General features: G+C 42.6%; 1 protein-coding gene across 1 annotated transcript; it reads left to right on the forward strand.

The window, feature by feature from the left end:
- Positions 1 to 7,950: 7,950 nt before the first annotated feature.
- LOC111964642 (serine/threonine-protein kinase pim-3-like) lies at positions 7,951 to 12,453 on the forward strand. Its single transcript, XM_023988486.1, has 7 exons — positions 7,951 to 7,984; positions 8,210 to 8,593; positions 8,679 to 8,773; positions 11,251 to 11,301; positions 11,449 to 11,827; positions 12,032 to 12,208; positions 12,362 to 12,453. Exons 1-7 carry the CDS (start codon positions 7,951 to 7,953, stop codon positions 12,451 to 12,453), a joined length of 1,212 nt encoding a protein of 403 aa, XP_023844254.1.
- Positions 12,454 to 18,164: the final 5,711 nt, after the last annotated feature.

The raw sequence follows: 18,164 nt of genomic DNA on the forward strand, positions 1-18,164 counted from the left end.
GGCGACAGTCTTCTCGGGGAGCTGAGAACTGACTGCCCCATGACCTCATAGGCTGCCTGATAGTCACATGGCCTGTAGTGCTCGTAACAATCATGCCATAATCCAGCAGCCAAACTGCTCTGTCAGTGCAGTTTTCAAGCTCTGTTTGTCCAGTGACTCAATGGGAAGCCCAGAAAATTCTCAGACTTATTTTGTTTTCCTTATGCATATCTTAACATTTGTGATCAAGTCACTTTTAGTTATGTAGTAGAATTTAATTAGCCACTGCTTTCTATTCCGAGCATCGCAGAATTCCTTGTGTCTCCGCATTGTGCAACTGCAACCAGTTCTTACACAATGTTGAGGAATCCTGCCAGGCTCTGCACCAAGCATTTCTGAATGCTATTTTACTCATTCTGAAGATGCCATGTTCATACAGTGAGGGGAAAAAGTATTTGATCCCCTGCTGATTTTGTACGTTTGCCCACTGACAAAGAAATTATCAGTCTATAATTTTAATGGTAGGTTTATTTGAACAGTGAGAGACAGAATAACAACAAAAATATCCAGAAAAATGCATGTCAAAAATGTTATAAATTGATTTGCATTTTAATGAGGGAAATAAGTATTTGACCCCTTCTCAATCAAAAAGATTTCTGGCTCCCAGGTGTCTTTCATACAGGTAACGAACGGAGATGAGGAGCACACTCTTAAAGGGAGTGCTCCTAATCTCAGTTTCTTACCTGTATAAAAGATACCTGTCCACAGAAGCAATCAATCAATCAGATTCCAAACTCTCCACCATGGCCAAGACCAAAGAGCTCTCCAAGGATGTCAGGGACAAGATTGTAGACCTACACAAGGCTGGAATGGGCTACAAGACCATCGCCAAGCAGCTTGGTGAGAAGGTGACAACAGTTTCTGTGATTATTCGCAAATGGAAGAAACACAAAAGAACTGTCAATCTCCCTCAGCCTGGGGCTCCATGCAAGATCTCACCTCGTGGAGTTGCAATGATCATGAGAACGGTGAGGAATCAGCCCAGAACTACACAGGARGATCTTSTCAATGATCTCAAGGCAGCTGGGACCATAGTCATCAAGAAAACAATTGGTAACACACTATGCCGTGAAGGACTGAAATCCTGCAGCGCCCGCAAGGTCCCCCTGCTCAAGAAAGCACATATACATGCCCGTCTGAAGTTTGCCAATGAACATCTGAATGATTCAGAGGACAACTGGGTGAACGTGTTGTGGTCAGATGAGACCAAAATKGAGTTCTTTGGCATCAACCCAACTTGCCGTGTTTGGAGGAGGAGGAATGCTGCCTATGACCCCAAGAAACCATCCCCACCGTCAAACATGGAGGTGGAAACATTATGCTTTGGGGGTGTTTTTCTGCTAAAGGGACAGGACAACTTCACAGCATCAAAGGGACGATGGACGGGGCCATGTACCGTCAAATCTTGGGTGAAAACCTCCTTCCCTCAGCCAGGGTATTGAAAATGGGTCGTGGATGGGTATTCCAGCATGACAATGACCCAAAACACACGGCCAAGGCAACAAAGGAGTGGCTCAAGAAGAAGCACATTAAGGTCCTGGAGTGGCCTAGCCAGTCTCCAGACCTTAATCCCATAGAAAATCTGTGGAGGGAGCTGAAGGTTCGAGTTGCCAAACGTCAGCCTCGAAACCTTAATGACTTGAAGAAGATCTGCAAAGAGGAGTGGGACAAAATCCCTCCTGAGATGTGCAAACCTGGTGGCCAACTACAAGAAACATCTGACCTCTGTGATTGCCAACAAGGGTTGATTGCCACAACAAGGGGTCAAATACTTATTTCCCTCATTAAAATGCAAATCAATTCATAACATTTTTGACATGTGTTTTTCTGGATTTTTTGGTTGATATTCTGTCTCTCACTGTTCAAATAAACCTACCATTAAAATTATAGACTGATCATTTCTTTGTCAGTGGGCAAACGTACAAAATCAGCAGGGGATCAAATACTTTTTTCCCTCACTGTAGCTGTCCTTTCATTTATCTGTTCGACATCTTACATTCATCCGTTTCTGATGAATTATCAAGAGGCCCTCAACTGAGCCTGTGGTGTCTTAACATAAAGTCAAATAAAGTTAAGATTATAGGGATGGTTGTTTGTCACATTTACCAATCCCATTCCCTGAAACAATAAATGATGTATGAAGCTTAACTTGTCCAACAAGTGCAAAAAACGTTTGAAAAGATCTGGAATAGGAATATTTTACTGTCCATCTCCCCGCAGGTACAGGTCTATCAAAACGTTCAGGTTGAAGTTGGTTAAATGCCTACAAATCCCTCTTGATACACCATCCAGCCCAAGTCCCTCTGATACACCATCCAGCCGAAGTCCCTCTGATACACCATCCAGCCCAAATCCCTCTGATACACCATCCAGCCCAAGTCCCTCTGATACACCATCCAGCCCAAGTCCTGCTCACTACAGCCCCTGGCTAATCTCCACCGTACAGTTCCCATGGAAACCGCAGAGGGCTGCAACCTGGCCTGGATTATGACCCCGTTGTTGCAACTTAAACTTATCCAGACAGAAGTCAAAGTGCTATTGAGTTTTTACTGAGACTTCACAGCAAATAATTTTTTTGAAATCCCATTGAGAAAATAGGAAGGTTTAGTATTTGTATGTTGATACTTTAGATTTTTGTAATAATGTTGCATATGGTGTTATAGATAGCCCCCTTTTCAGGCCAGTATAAACTTGTGGTAGTTATACATCTTAAGATTTTTCTTACTCAAATGATGTCAAGGATATTGACTGGGACCAAACTAAACCTAATAGTCCAAGCTGGGGGGGGATTCAGCCCCAGCATGGCAACAAAAAATTGTGTACAACATCTTCAGAAAAGCAGTATTGATTGCTTAAAACCTACGACATCAAGCTGAGGAAACAACAGACAATCAGACTGGGAGCCATCTGCACTGATGTCCATCCGGACTCTAAAGACTGGAAGGTCGACAACCAAAGACTGGGTGGAGGAAGAGAAAAGAGGTATCGATTAAGCTAGCTGCCAGTGGGATGTGACAGTTTAACACGCCACTAAGAAAGCAAGATGTACTTGCTCAGGTCCGGTTGGGTGGTGTGATCAGCGGGGAGCTAGACCACTTTGTCTGTGAACAACATGCAATAAATGCACAGACAACTGTTGAGTGGGGTGTTCGGTGTAAAAGTGAGAACTGCTTGTGTGTGACTGCTCTCTTACAGGTGGGAGTGATTGCTGGTCCTGATGCTGTAACTTCGAAAGCTGCAGGGCACTTTCTACTGGCAGACGCTTAAACTGGACGCATGTAGCCTACTGTCGCAGTCTTCTACTAGGGACAGTGTTCCCACTGAGAATAGAAATTGACATTACCGCAGAAGGCTGGTGTGTTAGACAGTTTATGCCACACATGCTATACATCCTCTATTGCAGCGGTTTTGAGCTGGGGGATGTTGGAATGCCTTCTCCTGGCGTTCTCCTTTTCTACTTTCTTTTTGACATAGGGGCGCAACAAAATGCGATATTTAAAACTCATTTTCATTTTCTATCTGAGAGTACCTTATTCGTACTGCTTTGTATGAGAAACTGATTCAAATGAATAGAGGTGGAAAAGCAGCTGTATGTGTTCCATGTTTCATTCTACAAAGCCACATTGTTTCACTCCACATGTATTAATAGCCTTACTGTTATAACAATTAAACACCTGTGCTCAGTTAGCCTGCCTCGTCTCTCCATGGTGGGGTATGTGATGAACTACCCTGCATCGGAAACAGAGGTGCATTGTTTGAATAGTGATGGCTGTAATAGGAAATGCTTTACTTTAGAAGTGACTTTTATTGTGAGACCCCAACGGGCAACTTCCTCATTTATTTTTGTGATAGGAAATGCATGAACATTCATGGGGAAGTTACCCGTTGGGGTCCCACAAAAGTCACTTCAATAATATGTCAGATACATTTCAAAAGACAGAGGCTTAGAAAACAATACAAAAAGCTGTCAGAAAAGCTTCAGCTATGCAATTATGATCTTAACGATGTTCTTTACTGACAGAAATACAATGGAACGAACTTGTAAAAKAATGTTTTGACCATTAATAAACATAATAGTAATAGTGACTATGATTGTGTAATCAGCAGTGCTTCACAATGATGAATCATAGCTAACTGACAATAAGAGGTACAATGGCAAGAGAATGTTGTACTTTACCTACAACAGTACAACCATCCCCACACATTTTAAATGATGCCTCTGCTGTTTTCAAACATCTTGCATAGATTTAATTCCCTGTTTTCTGTCCATCACACTGATCTGACTTGACAGGTAACTGGCAAATAATGTATGTCTGTCCACCTCAGTATGAAGCAAATGACTGTAAAGCCAGGATCAGCAAGAGTGAAGCTGTTGCAGATAATTGGGGAACTGTAATTTCTATAGAAATACAGTAAATCAAAAATCAATGTAATTCAAAGTTAAACTTCCACTTTCAAATAGTTATTTTGTCTCCGTCAAACAGATCAAATTTGATTAAATGGATGTCTTGTTAACGAGTGCAAAGATGTGTGAAGCACACCACCGACAATCACCCTTCGCCCGTCCTTGTCAATTAGCTCCAGTGAGCAACAGTAACAAGACGACTAAAGAGAGAGAGAGTCTTGACTTAGCTATTGCGAAGAAGAGAGACAGTGGAATGTTATTTTTTGACTAAGTGATTGTTTACTCTGGTCTTGTTATTCTGACCACTCGACACAGAACATCACAGCAACAGTTGGTGTAAGTGAGAAATTGTTGTTGCGCCAAAGTCCCTTCTTCTGTAGTTCTCTAGAAACCCTACGTCATCTATCTGGGTGTTAATCACCAACTTGCCATGTAACCCATGTGAGTCATTGTGGGTGCTTACTGAGGTATGTGATCTGTAGTACAGGGATAACGGTATATGGAGAGTTGTGAGGCAGGGGTGTGTGCTTTGTGATACACCAATCAGTATCATCATGGAGACCTGACCTACAGTATAGTACTGTAGGGACTCAAAAGGGTTGTGAACCTGGTCTGGAGCAGGATCCATTGGGTGGTGGGTTGCAGAGTTGTTACACAACCCTCCCCTATTGAAAAGCATGTCAACACTGACTCACTAACTAGTCCTTCATAGGACTTCAGGAGTGATGGTTGTCATGGTCACGATTCCACTTCTGCCACCAACGTAACAAAGCTTTGGCCTCATATGTATAATGGCTATACAGTATATTGGCCTTGTACAGTGTGTATAAAGGACACATTTTTGACAAAAGCACGAGAAATGGACATACATTGTTGTCTTCCTGGATCTGCTACAACATGTCAAATGAGTTTGGGCCAAGTTCTGGGCCCAGGCCTTCTACAGGCCCTTCTGACTGAAGGAGTCTGTGTTTGTGTATGGTGCGACCACGTCAATCTCATTGTCAAAGGATTCATGATCAACGGAGGAGAACATCAGGGGTGTAATCATTAGTCCAAACAGTTTCTATTGGACAAATTCAGGTAGGTCCCTCCCTGTTTCATTCTGTACTGGTTGTGGGCGTACTGGAGGAGGTTTAATCATGTTGTGTATTCAATGACACTCATAGGATATTTGGTTACGAAATCACACACCTACTCCCTCCTTGGGCATTCGGTCCGAGGCAATATTGAACAGTATACCTGAGGTCTCAAAGTGGTTTTGGTTGTGGTGGGAAATGAGTCACAGAATATTTTTTCTAAGTAAACAGCCAGACTTAGCAGTCCTGTCTGCAGTCTAGCTGTTTTAGAGGGAGATGATAATGGTTTGTTGTGGTAAAAGTGCATTTGTAAATTGCTTGTCAATGTAGTAGGTAGTATATGAATGTGTTACAAAACTATTCAAACCAATAATTGACTCATTAATGAAATGTCTCATTAGATTATATAGGCACGTCTTCTATAACTTTCTCCAATTATAGCAAATTACAACCTTGTGTCTCATGCAAATCAGTCTGTTGACATCCACCCGGCCCTCGAGTGGTTCAAGTGGCTTTCCTGTTCAAACCAGAAGCCCCGTGGAGGTAGAAAATACATTTAGTTAGGGGAAAACCCTGAGTCTGATATCCAAGCCAGGGCTGAGTATCATTCCAAAAACTGTGGCCTTGTCCATCTGGCCTTAATTGCCTTAACCAACCTCTTTCACATTGGAAAAGACTGGACATTTGGCATGGGGGCATTGTCATGCTGAAACAGGAAAGGGCCTTCCCCAAACTGTTGCCACAAAGTTGGAAGCAGGGAATTGTGTAGAATGCTATTGTATGCTGTAGCTTTAACATTTCCCTTTACTGGAACTAAAAGGCCTAGCCCAAACCATGAAACACAGCCCCAGACATTATTCCTCATCCACCAAACTTTACAGTTGGCACTATGCATTGGGTGCGGCTGCTCGGCCATGGAAACCCATTTCATGAAGCTCCCAACTAACAGTTATTGTGCTGACGTTGCTTCCAGATGCAGTTTGGAAGTTGGTAGTGAGTGTTACAACCGAGGACAGACAATTTGTACCCACTTCAGCACTCGGCAGTCCCGTTCTGTGAGCTTGTGTGGCCTACCACTTCGCGGCTGAGCCGTTATTGCTCCTAGTCGTCCCCACTTCACAATAACAGCACTTACAGTTGACCGGGGCAGCTCTAGCAGGGCAGAAATTTGACGAACTGACTTGTTGGAAAGGTGGCATCCGTTGATTATCACTGAGCTCTTTAGTAAGGCCATTCTACTGCCAATGTTTGTCTATGGTGATTGCATGGCTGTGTGCTCGATTTTATACACCTGTCAGCAACGGGTGTGGCTGAAATATCCAAATCCACTAATTTGAAGGGGTTTCCACATACTTTTGTATATATAGTGTATGATAACCACTTATTACTAAGAACAACATAGCAGTTTTACCTCCTCACTTTATATTTAGATTCTTGGAGGGTGGAAACGGTTTGAACTGTGTTTAGAGAGAGCAAATCACAGGTGCCTTTATCCATAAACACACACACAAACACACACAGAGCTGTTTTTAATCTCTCTCCACTGCTTTCTTTCAATCTTGTCTGAGGGTCATCGCCAACAAAGTGCAAATTGATATTTGGCCAATTTTCTAAAATGTTTTCACATTGGGTGTTTATGCAGAGCTTAAAAGGTATGGATATTGACAACAAAATCCATACCTAACTTATTTGTTGTGGATTCAGAGAGCTTAGGGGCATTTTTCTCAAAAACACTGAATTTACAAATATATTTTTTTTTTAACCAAAATGTGAGATCAAGTAGGCCTAATGATGATGAAAAGTTTGACTGTATAGTGTTAGGTCATATTAGGCTTTTTGTAGCTGATTAAATTTGTCAAGGTTTTGTTGTTGATCAGCTATAGTTTCATCAGTTGGTATGGGTTAAAACAAAAGCCTGCACAGTATGTGGGTCTCTCTCCATGGACCAAGATTTCAAAAACAGTTGTAGGGGTGTGAAGATTTCGACATTTATAAAAAAATATATGTGATATTGTTAGCATATGGCGTCACAAAATGCAAGGTCGGGCTGCTTTTATCTTGGCTTTGAACCTTTCTCTTCGTTTCTAACCCATGGAATGGAGGAATGGGTCATCTCAGAAATCTTGGGTAAAAGCAACAATTTAAGGCGATTTTGAAAGATCTAACAGCGCCCTCTTTTGGATTTTCATGTACAGGCACAATTGAACTCGTAAAACAGGCGGTCATTGCTTGCAATAGGTGTGGGCCACCTGGCGCGCACGACTCTTTGTTTTACATCATGGCACGTCATAATTGTCTCTGTACATTACGTCAGAGCAATAGTGTTTTTTAAGGCCATGTGACAATCTGTCAGACGCAAATATCTGGTTTGATATCCGTTTCAGCCTACCTAAAATCATGGCTGATTTAAGAGGATAGAATTCAACCATGATGACTCGTAGCTCCCAGGAAGTTCTCTCTCCAGGTAAACGAAAATAAAAAGTAGCCTGGGTGCCTAATCTTGTAAAGTAGGCTAGATAAATACATTTAGGCTATATTGTAAATGGGTATATGGAAGGAGAAGGGATGGAAATGACAGAAGAAATGTTTTAATCAAACTACATTGACCTTGTTGTTATTATCAAAAAAGTTAACCTAATATTTAAATATCTGTTTTAAAGGATGTTATCATTAACTGTTTGCCCTATAGTCCCCAAAAGCTCTGACCAGGGTTGGGGTCTGAATGGAGGCGGCAGGCGGAAGAGGAAAAGGTCTGGGTTCCACAACGCCAAAACTGCTTCCCCCGACTTAGAATGTAGCGGGTCCAAGGAGCCAAAGGCTTTCCAGGAGATATTTGCTGTGCCGGCTCCCCATGCACCCAAGGTCCTGTGCCGGCGTACAGGGAATGTTAGCCAGAGATGCAACGCTGTGACCTCCAGGGCCTGGGCCCCAGGCAGGGAGGGTTGGATGGAGCCTGTAGGCCATGGTCCAGCCCTGAACCAGACTCAAGGCCCCTGGCCACTGTGCCTGGTGGGGGCAAAGGATGACTGCCCCTCCACTTCCCGCCCTAAAGCCACTAAACGCCACCGCAAAGGTAAAAGTGACCACCAAACAGATTCAGAAATCATTTCCGGTTCCATCAGGAGGGAATTCATTTTCACAGCTTTGTTTCGTTTCAGCCCGGCTGGAAAAGCTGTATGTAAAGGGGCCGTTGCTGGGGAAAGGGGGCTATGGCTCTGTCTATGCAGGGACCCGCAAATCAGACGGCATGCCGGTGAGACAACACACAACTCTTCCCTTTCCTGTGAAAACACATGTTGTCTGTGTGACACTTAATATTGTTTTAGTGTCATACAAAATCTTAAGCCAGTCTGCTTACCCAGTCTGTTTCTGCCTCAGCCAACTTGTTGTTGTCCTGCTTGTTTGGCAAAGCAACAAAGAACTGATAAATTGTTGAAAGCAGAAACAGACTGGTAGTCTTATACATGTTTCTACTCTCACATTCTCAATCTTACACACTCGCAGAGTCCTCCTACTCACGCACTCAAGGGATCTAATCATCATAGACAGCCTCACTCCCTTGCAAATTCTTATATTCTTATCGTTTGAGACATTCTGTCTCATCGATGCTATAGCTTTTGATTGTCGGCTCTCTATGGCAGTGGACTGATTTGTGTTCCTTTTGCACAGTGCTTGACTTGGGCAGGAGCTCACTGGAGCTGAGTACCGGCTCCTCACATGCTTAAACTCCTTTTCCTTTTATAGAATATTAGCTCAAATGTATTGTGTTGCTCCTGCACCTAAATGTAAACAGTAACGGCACCCAAAATGAGTACCGGCACATATTTCAGTCCAAATCAAGCAGTGCTTTTGCATGAAGCTACTGTAGCTTATTTAAGCAGCCAAGGGTATTTAAAACAAAGAGGCTGCTCTCGATTCCATCTTACACCTAAACTCCCATAACTCTTGTCCAGTGTCATGGATCAAGCACACACTCACCTTCCCTGGCCCACCAGGGGGCAAGATACAACTGAGGCTGGTCTTCTCATACAGTTGCAATGGTAGTCTGAGATATTTTCTTGGTGAGAGAATGGAGACTAAATATTCCTCTGGAGCAGTGGTTCTCTGCTGGACTGTGACATGGCCACCCAAAGTCAATGTGACCTGAAACAGGAACAAACCCAGGGCCCAGTGTTAAGCTATAACCCAAATTGGACTGAGCTGTGACTCACCATTTGAGACTGCTCTGCGGTAATACATGCCTTGGGCCATTGAATTGACAGGCCTATTCTCACCTAGGTCCTCCTGTTACAGTACATTTTATTTCCCTGTGGGCTGTCAGTCAATATAATTGCTCACCCCCCTCTCTGTCTTTCGCTCCATCTATCCTCCAGATTTAGCCTCTCTCCTTTCCTAACAGTGGCAGTGTAGGAAATGAGTTACCCAACCTCACTAAACTTTCCTTTTCAATAGAAAATCTCAACTTTCTTTTCATTTAGTGAGATCTTGCGCTGCTCCCTTGCAAATCAGGAAGAATGACCCAGTCATTAAACGAGCCTGTAATTATACTGAACAAATATATAAATGCAACAGGCAAGTATCTCAATGAGTTACAGTTCATATGAAGAAATCAGTCAATTGAAGTACATTCATTAGGCTCTAATCTATGTATTTCACATAACTGGGCAGGGGCGCAGCCGTGGGTGGCCACCAACTGGGGTGCCAGGCCCAGCCAGTCAGAATGAGGTTTTCCCCACATAAGGGCTTCATTACAGACAGAAATACTCATCAGCTGTCCAGGTGGCTGATCTCAGATGATTCCGCAGGTGAAGAAACCAGATGTGGAGGTCCTGGGCTGGCGTGGTTACACGTGGTCTGCGGTTGTGAGGCCGGTTGAACATACTGCCAAATTCTCTAAAACGACGTTGGAGGCAGCGTATGTTAGAGAAATTAAGATTCAATTATCTGAAAACAGCTCTGGTGGACATTCCTGCAAATTGAGCGCTCCCTCTAACTTTTGAGATCTGTGGCATTGTGTTGTGTTGTGTGTCAAAACTGCACATTTAAGAGTGCCGTTTTATTGTGCCCAGTACAAGAACCACCTGTGTAATGATCATGCTGTTTAATCAGCTTCTTGATATGTCACACCTGTCAGGTGGATGGATTTAAGCAAAAAATTAAGCAATAAGGCACGAGGGGGTGTGGTACATGGCCAATATACCACAGCTAAGGGTTGTTCTTAGGCACTCCGCGATGCGTCGTGCGTGGATACAGCCATTAGCCGTGGTATATTGGTCATATACCACAAACCCCCAAGGTGCCTTATTGCTATTATAAATTTGTTTCTAAAGTAATTAGAGCAGTAGAAATACTTTTTTTGTCATAGCCATGGTATACGGTCTCATATACCACAGCTGTCAACCAATCAGCATTCAGGGCTGGAACCACCCAGTTTATAAGGGAAAATAACTCATGTCTGCTTTAATTGCACAGTGCAGCTAAGCAGCCTGACAACATTCCTTCATAATGGCTTTTTATGATGGTGTAACTGCTTTTCCTTTAATAACTTTCATATATCTTCACCTTGTCATTTACTTCTGTAAGCCCTTCATCATACCTGACCAACCTCAGCTGTCTCCTGTAGGAGTTCATTTTGTATTATTCTCATGAAAGCACTGAGAATGTTATAACAACACATTTTTGACATGTAACAGCTGTACTTAGACTGTTGTTGCTATTCATGTCCCACAGGTAGCCATCAAGTATGTGTCCAAGGCCCAAGCTGAGGAGGAGCTGGACATTGTGAGTGTTAGCCTACTGGTTGATTTTACTGTAGGGGTTATATCAGTTATCTCTACTAATGCTAGCCTAACTGCAATTGCTAACAGCAGTTCACTCTCCCCTTCCTCCTTTGCACGCGTGCACACGCACACACACACGCACACACAGCCTGGGCAAGAAGGGCCCCTGCCCCTGGAGGTGGCGTTGATGAAGCAGGTGAACGTGGCGCCACAGTGTCCCTACATCATGCAGCTGCTGGAGTGGTTTGACCAGCCATCGCGCTACATCATGGTGCTGGAGCGCCCCGAGCCCTGCCAGGACCTTATCGCCTTCTGCCAGGACCGGGGAGGCACCATGAGCGAGGGCTTAGCGCGCCAGGTGATGGTGCAGCTGTTGAGGGCGCTGAACCACTGCAGCGAGCGAGGGGTCCTGCACCGGGACGTCAAGCCAGAGAACCTGCTGATCCAGACTGACTCGCAGCACGTCAAGCTGTTCGACTTTGGCTGTGGAGACCTGCTGAAGAATACGGCCTACAAGGACTTTGCAGGTTAGAGACCTTAGAGAGTGTAAGGGAGGGAATGTGGTGGTTGAGAGAGCAGATCACTAAGAATTGCTCAGTGAGAGTGGAAGCAATATGACGGAAACTCCACTTAGCCCTATTGTTGATTTCAGCATGCAGCCTACGCTCTCAGTATGCTTTCAAAAAGGCTACTGAACAATACATTTCCTGTGTCTGTCCGCCCCCTCTCAGGCACCCTGGAGTACACCCCTCCAGAGTGGTTCCTACATAGACAGTACCTGGCAGGCCCAGCTACTGTCTGGTCGGTGGGCATCACCCTCTACAACCTGATATGTGGCTTCCTGCCCTTCAGCACCATCCGAGAGACCATCAAGGGCCGCGTGCGCTTCACCAAGGGACTGTCCCCCGGTCAGAGATAGAGGGATGAGGGAAGGAGGGTTGGATGAAGTAGGGGAAGAGGTTTCCATAAAGGGGTAGATGATGTAACCTCATACTACAATAGATGATTATGGAGTTATCCTCTGTCTAATCATATACCTGTTGTTACTTCCTCTCCACCAGAGTGCCGTCAGCTGATTCGCTGGTGCCTGAGCACTAAGGCAGCGGACCGACCAACCATGGAGCAGATCCAGCTCCATCCCTGGCTCCTGTGAGGGGCCGCCCAGGCCAATGAAAAATACAATTATAATCTCAGTTCATTCTTGTCTTAGTCATTTGAGTCACTTTTAAGCACTTTAACCGGGCACTTTATAGCGTGGTTTAAAACCCCACCCCAAAAGACTAATAGCGAACGTGCATAAAGATGGCATTGTTTTAGCACTATCCAAAGTTTTTCAACAAAACCTTACACAAATGAAGATGGGTTTGGTGGAACTGGTGCTGCAGTTAAATACTATACTTTTGATTTATTTCCCCTGGAGTCTTCCATTCTGAAAATATCAATATTTATAGGCTTAGTGCTTCTACTTTTCTTTAGAAGTAAAATTTTTACAAATATCAAATATTTTATCTTTTTATGAATGAAATCCTGAAAGCGTAGCTTTTTCACTGAATTTTTTAAATAAAAGGAAACATGTCTACTGTCTCTTCAATCCTAATGACTGTGGGCACTTACTCTCCAAGACACCCACCCACCCACCCACACACAGGAAACAGGCAGGCCTAGGACATAGTTACACACAGACTGAGAAATGACGGGATGAACGGGAACAGAAGATGTGTCAACATAAATACCACTCTTATATCTGTCTTTACCTTCTCCCATACACCCACCATTACTATCATTTCAGTTAAGTCTTCAATTCATCTCCACCATCAATTCAAACTGCCACTCAATTACCATCCCCATCAATTCACAGCAACATCCAATAAACTGCCTTTACAGACTGTGGTGGGAAAAGTACTCAATTGTCATACTTGAGTAAAGATACAATACCTTAATAGAAAATTACTCAATTAAAAGTGAAAGTCACCCAGTAAAATACTACTTCAGTAAAAGTCTAAAAGTATCTGGTTTTAAATGTACTGAAGTACAGTGGTGGAAAAAGTACTATATTTTCATACTTGAGAAAAGTATAAAGTAAATGCTATACATCAAATTCCTTATATTAAGATTTTTATTTTATTTATTTTCTATGGACAGCCAGGCGAACACTCAGACATAATTTACAAATGCATTATTTGTGTTTAGTGAGCCCGAAAGATCAGAGTAGGGATGACAACCCGTTATATTGATAGGTGCACCATATTGCTGTCTTGCCTGAGCATTCGAAATGTAACGAGTACTTTTGGGTGTCAGAGAAAATGTATGGTAGTAAAAAGTACATATTTTCCTTAGGAATGTAGTGAAGTAAAAAAATATATAAATAGTAAGGTAAAGTACAGAAATCCTAAAAAACTACTTAAGTAGTACTGCAACATCACATAGTGATGCCAGGGGGAAATAGTTTCAGGGCCGGGATGTGGGGAGATGTCAGAGTTTTGACTGGTGCTCCTCAAAGCTGAGGGGAAAGACAGACATATCTGCTCTCTGCAGTACAATATAACATCAGAATGTGAGAGGGAAGCCTCTTGAACTGAGGGTGTATAGAGGGTGGGACGGGTCACTAACAGTCCGTGCCTTCCTTTTGGTTGACCGATGATTTAGCTGGCTGACAATTGTGGCCAGCTTGTTTTTACTCCTCACATTCAAGTTGCTGTATCAGACTGTCATGTTGATGGTTAGGGTGCTGTACACCATCACCAGAGTATCTTGACCATCTTATTACCTTGCTCTCTTTCTTCCTATCCTTTAACCCAGATTTCTAGTTTGCAAAACACAGTCCTCACAAAACAGACTGCATATGTCCGAAAAAGGGAAGAATTAAGATAAAACTGAAAATACATTTTGACCTCAGTTTGAAAGTCTGGTAAATGATCTAGACGTATTCAGAGTGTAGACAGAGCTTGGACATTTCTCAAAAACTTTTGTTGGTTATTCAAGCATGACGTTGGCTCCAATCTCTACTGTTTTCTGATAAGTACTACCCCTCTGCAAATGCTGGGGCTAGTTCAAAAAGTGAGATATGTCTGTAAAATTAATGTTTGAGTTGTGAAAGACATTACTTAAATAAAGCATATAATCTATGTAAAACTTCAAAAAATAAAGATTGAGTCAAAAAGACAAGTTACAAAAAATCACAAGTTCTCTGTGAAACTAATTCTTTACAAAACAAGTCAAAACATGAATGGATGGAAGAGAGTTACTGACTTTTTCTCTGAGAGTGTAATCAACTCCTTTCATTTCTTTTTTCGATTCTATTTAATGTATTCAATTTTGCTGAATCTCGTTGATAATTATTTTGTTCACATTCTCGTATTACTTGGCAACATATTTGCTGCACTACCAAACCAACATGCTTGGTATTCAGTCTGTGTCCAAAATTATCAATTTAATTTCAATCGAGATGTGCCTCTGTCAGATGAAAGAGTTGATGATTTATATTAATGGCATCTCCGTGTATCTGCCTGCTGGGTTACTGGCATTTTGTGAAGCATACATTTCCCAGATATTCACTCAGAAATAGTTTTCCCATCAAAAACGGGAGAAGGTAGACATCACAGCTACACACGAGTCATTGATTTCCTAGCAGATAGCTGTCCTGTAGCACAACAGAGTAGACAACCAAAGAGTTCTAACCTTTATGCATTTGAGTTTATTGAAAACATTGTTTAGTTTTGGGAACAAAGTGCAAGAGTTGCAAGAGTTGTTTTTATTAATACAATGATGTGATTGAATAGGGTTCCTAAATTTACAAAGGGACACCAAAAGTCAGATTAAATGGGGGGTGAAAGAGGCTAATTGTAATTGGAACATAAATAATTAACTTGTCAAAACATTTGATTTCATAATGCTGTACTATTTTGAATGCAGAATGCAATATTCAACCTGTTTGGGGTTTTGTTAATTTTGATTAATATGAGTTCGTCTAAATGATCACTCTGAAGCTGAAACACTGTTTCTTTCAATAATCAATAGGAATGGCAGGAACAGTAATAATAATTGTAATAAAAGAGACAAAGTGACCATAGTTCCAATTTCATTGGGAGGAACAGTGATCATTTTAATAAGATGAGAACAGCTCAAGCCCAACTCTGTGACAGGTAAATCTCCATTGCCCATTGTCTGATTGTGACCACATTATGCTAATGACGGGTCGGCATTGCTTTATGCAAGGCCCTGAGGGCGTTAGGAGGCGATCAAGTCACCAGACTGGAAAGGTAGGTAGGAATTGTATTATCATATAAAAAGGAAGAGACATTTAGTCATGGGAACTGACCTTCATGGCATCATTTGGAGATATTCTGCAGGGATAACAATAAAAGGTACTGTAATACAAATTGAAGATATAAGTTTAACTCAAGTAATAATTAATGCTATGAAACACTAAGGATTTTCATTGTCCTCAGCTTACCTAACTAAAACAACGCTATACGGTTGTTGTATCAGTCATTAGGATACTCAGTTGATTATATATTTGTTCCCATCATTTCACAGGCATGTCTGCAGAGCTGTCATTTAGGAGAGACGTGATTGACACATGACTTAAAAAGTCTACTCCGCCCCCAGAAGAACTCTGGGCAAGTCACCCATCTGTCACATCCTGACAATCCTTTATTTACTTTGCCATCGGCGGTTTAGATGTTGTCAGTCATGTATTAAGCTAAATAAAAGCTGCCCCAAAAGATACAAAGGAACGAGATGTGGGGGTCAGAGAGGAGATGAAAGAAAGAAGATGACAGAAGTGAGGGTCATCATTGAAAATAATCCTGCAGCAACAGGAAATTAGAATTATTATGTGGATTATAATTCATAAAAAAATGTATAGGGGTTGATACATTTTTCCTAGGGGAAAATCAAGTCTCAAATTTCAAAGTGGAAATTACAAACTTCTGCCTTTTTAAACCTCAAATACACTACACGTTTTACAATTCCTGCAATGCAGGAAGGTTCTCCTGCAACAGGGTGATCAAATTAAGATGCTACATCTGTATGTTTACTGTATTTGTTATGGTTGATATAGTATGAAGTTATTGTATTAAGTCAATCCCCAGGAAAGGAAAGYGAAGTCACCTCTCATTGAGTAGTGTACGTTTTCCAACAAACTTTCAGACTCAATGGAGAGCATTAAGAAGCCCACAGTCTTCTGTGGCACTATATGATGAATCAAATGAAATGAGAAGCCAACTGAATAGAAACACAATTCTAAAGGGTGTCAGGGTGAAACRGGGTCAAGGTGTGTGAAGCATGATTCACTTTCTCTAAAGAGTTAAATGAATAGGGAGGTTGACTAGGCTGACTCTTGGGAGCTCTGCTGTGGTGGCTAAAGGCAGTTTGTATTTACGTCCCTAAACCTCCCTCCAGGCTGCAACCATAGAGCCAGGCCTGCACTGGCAGATTCAATAGTGTTAATTAGATTCACTGGAATAGGCCTGGGCTGTGTGGATGAGGAAGGTTCCACAATAACTTCCTGCCTGGCCCTCAGGTTTGTGAGGTGTCTTCAAGGACTGGAGAAATCATTTCAAATGAAATGACCTTGATGACCTTTGGTATATGGGTACTCAATTATATTCAAGGTTATGGTACAGCCAAGGCCTTTTCCATTTAAGTTAAGTTCAGTTGCCTCACATAAAGGGAAACTTTTACTTGTTTGAGGTAGTCTTTATTGGTAACAATGGTGGCCTCGCTTACTGAAGTTCAGGATGTTTGTGAAGTGCTATCATAAAATAGCCTTAAATAGATTCCATTACTGTGTATGGGGACAGCTTCTACTCAACTCCTTTATTTGCTCAGACTGTCGAGGCAGCTAGGCAGACCTTCCATGCCTTCCCCTACTCTGGGCCTATAATTTACCAGCTGAATGGTATTGGAGTTCGTCTTTGTTCACAATCACACAAACAGTGTTTAAATTCTTCTCCAGCCCATGTAAAACACTGATGAAAATCTCTTCGCTTCGATCAATGTTTCATTTAGACAGTAATAATGCAGTTTTAGTATTGCCAGCGGCTACAGCTTCTCTCAAAAATGTTCTGGCATATAAAGCTTTTCAAGTCAATCAATCAAATGTATTTATATAGCCCTTTTTACATCAGCCGATGTCACAAAGTGTTGTACAGAAACCCAGCCTGAAACCCCAAACAGCAAGCAATGCAGATTTAAAAGCATGGTGGCTAGGAAAAACTCCCTAGAAAGGCCAGAACTGAGTATAGCCCACATGCCGAGTATAGCCCACAAAGACCACCCCCACGGCACGAACCCGAGGGGGGCGCCAACCCGGACAGGAAGATCACGTCAGTGACTCAACCCACTCAAGTGACGCACCTCTCCTAGGGACGGCATGGAAGAGCACCAGTAAGCCAGTGACTCAGCCCCCATAATAGCGTTAGAGGCAGATAATCCCAGTGGAGAGAGGGGAACTGGCCAGGCAGAGACAGCAAGGGTGGTTCGTAGCTCCAGTGCCTTTCCGTTCACCTTCACACCCCTGGGCCAGACTACACTCAATCATAGTACCTACTGAAGAGAGCAGTCTTCAGTAAAGACTAAAAGGTCGAGACCAAATCTGCGTCTCTCACATGGATAGGCAGACCATTCCATAAAAATGGAGCTCAATATGAGAAAGCCCTGCCTCCAGCTGTTTGCTTAGAAATTCTAGGGTCAATAAGGAGGCCTGCGTCTTGTGACCGTAGCGTACGTGTAGGTATGTATGGCAGAACCAAATCAGAGAGATAGATAGGAGCAGGTCCATGTAATGCTTTGTAGATTAGCAGTAAAACCTTGAAATCAGCCCTAGCCTTAACGGGAAGCCAATGGCTAGCACTGGAGTAC

The sequence above is a fragment of the Salvelinus sp. IW2-2015 genome, linkage group LG6.1 (assembly GCF_002910315.2).
Source record: "Salvelinus sp. IW2-2015 linkage group LG6.1, ASM291031v2, whole genome shotgun sequence".
NCBI lineage: Eukaryota > Metazoa > Chordata > Actinopteri > Salmoniformes > Salmonidae > Salvelinus > Salvelinus sp. IW2-2015.

Excerpts from the sequence above, each read along its gene's own strand:
- LOC111964642 (XM_023988486.1), top strand. The coding sequence starts at position 7,951 with ATGACTCGTAGCTCCCAGGAAGTTCTCTCTCCAG. Across the intron at positions 7,985-8,209 it reads CCAGGAAGTTCTCTCTCCAG|TCCCCAAAAGCTCTGACCAG; the intron begins GTAAACGAAAAT and ends TTTGCCCTATAG. Across the intron at positions 8,594-8,678 it reads CACTAAACGCCACCGCAAAG|CCCGGCTGGAAAAGCTGTAT; the intron begins GTAAAAGTGACC and ends GTTTCGTTTCAG.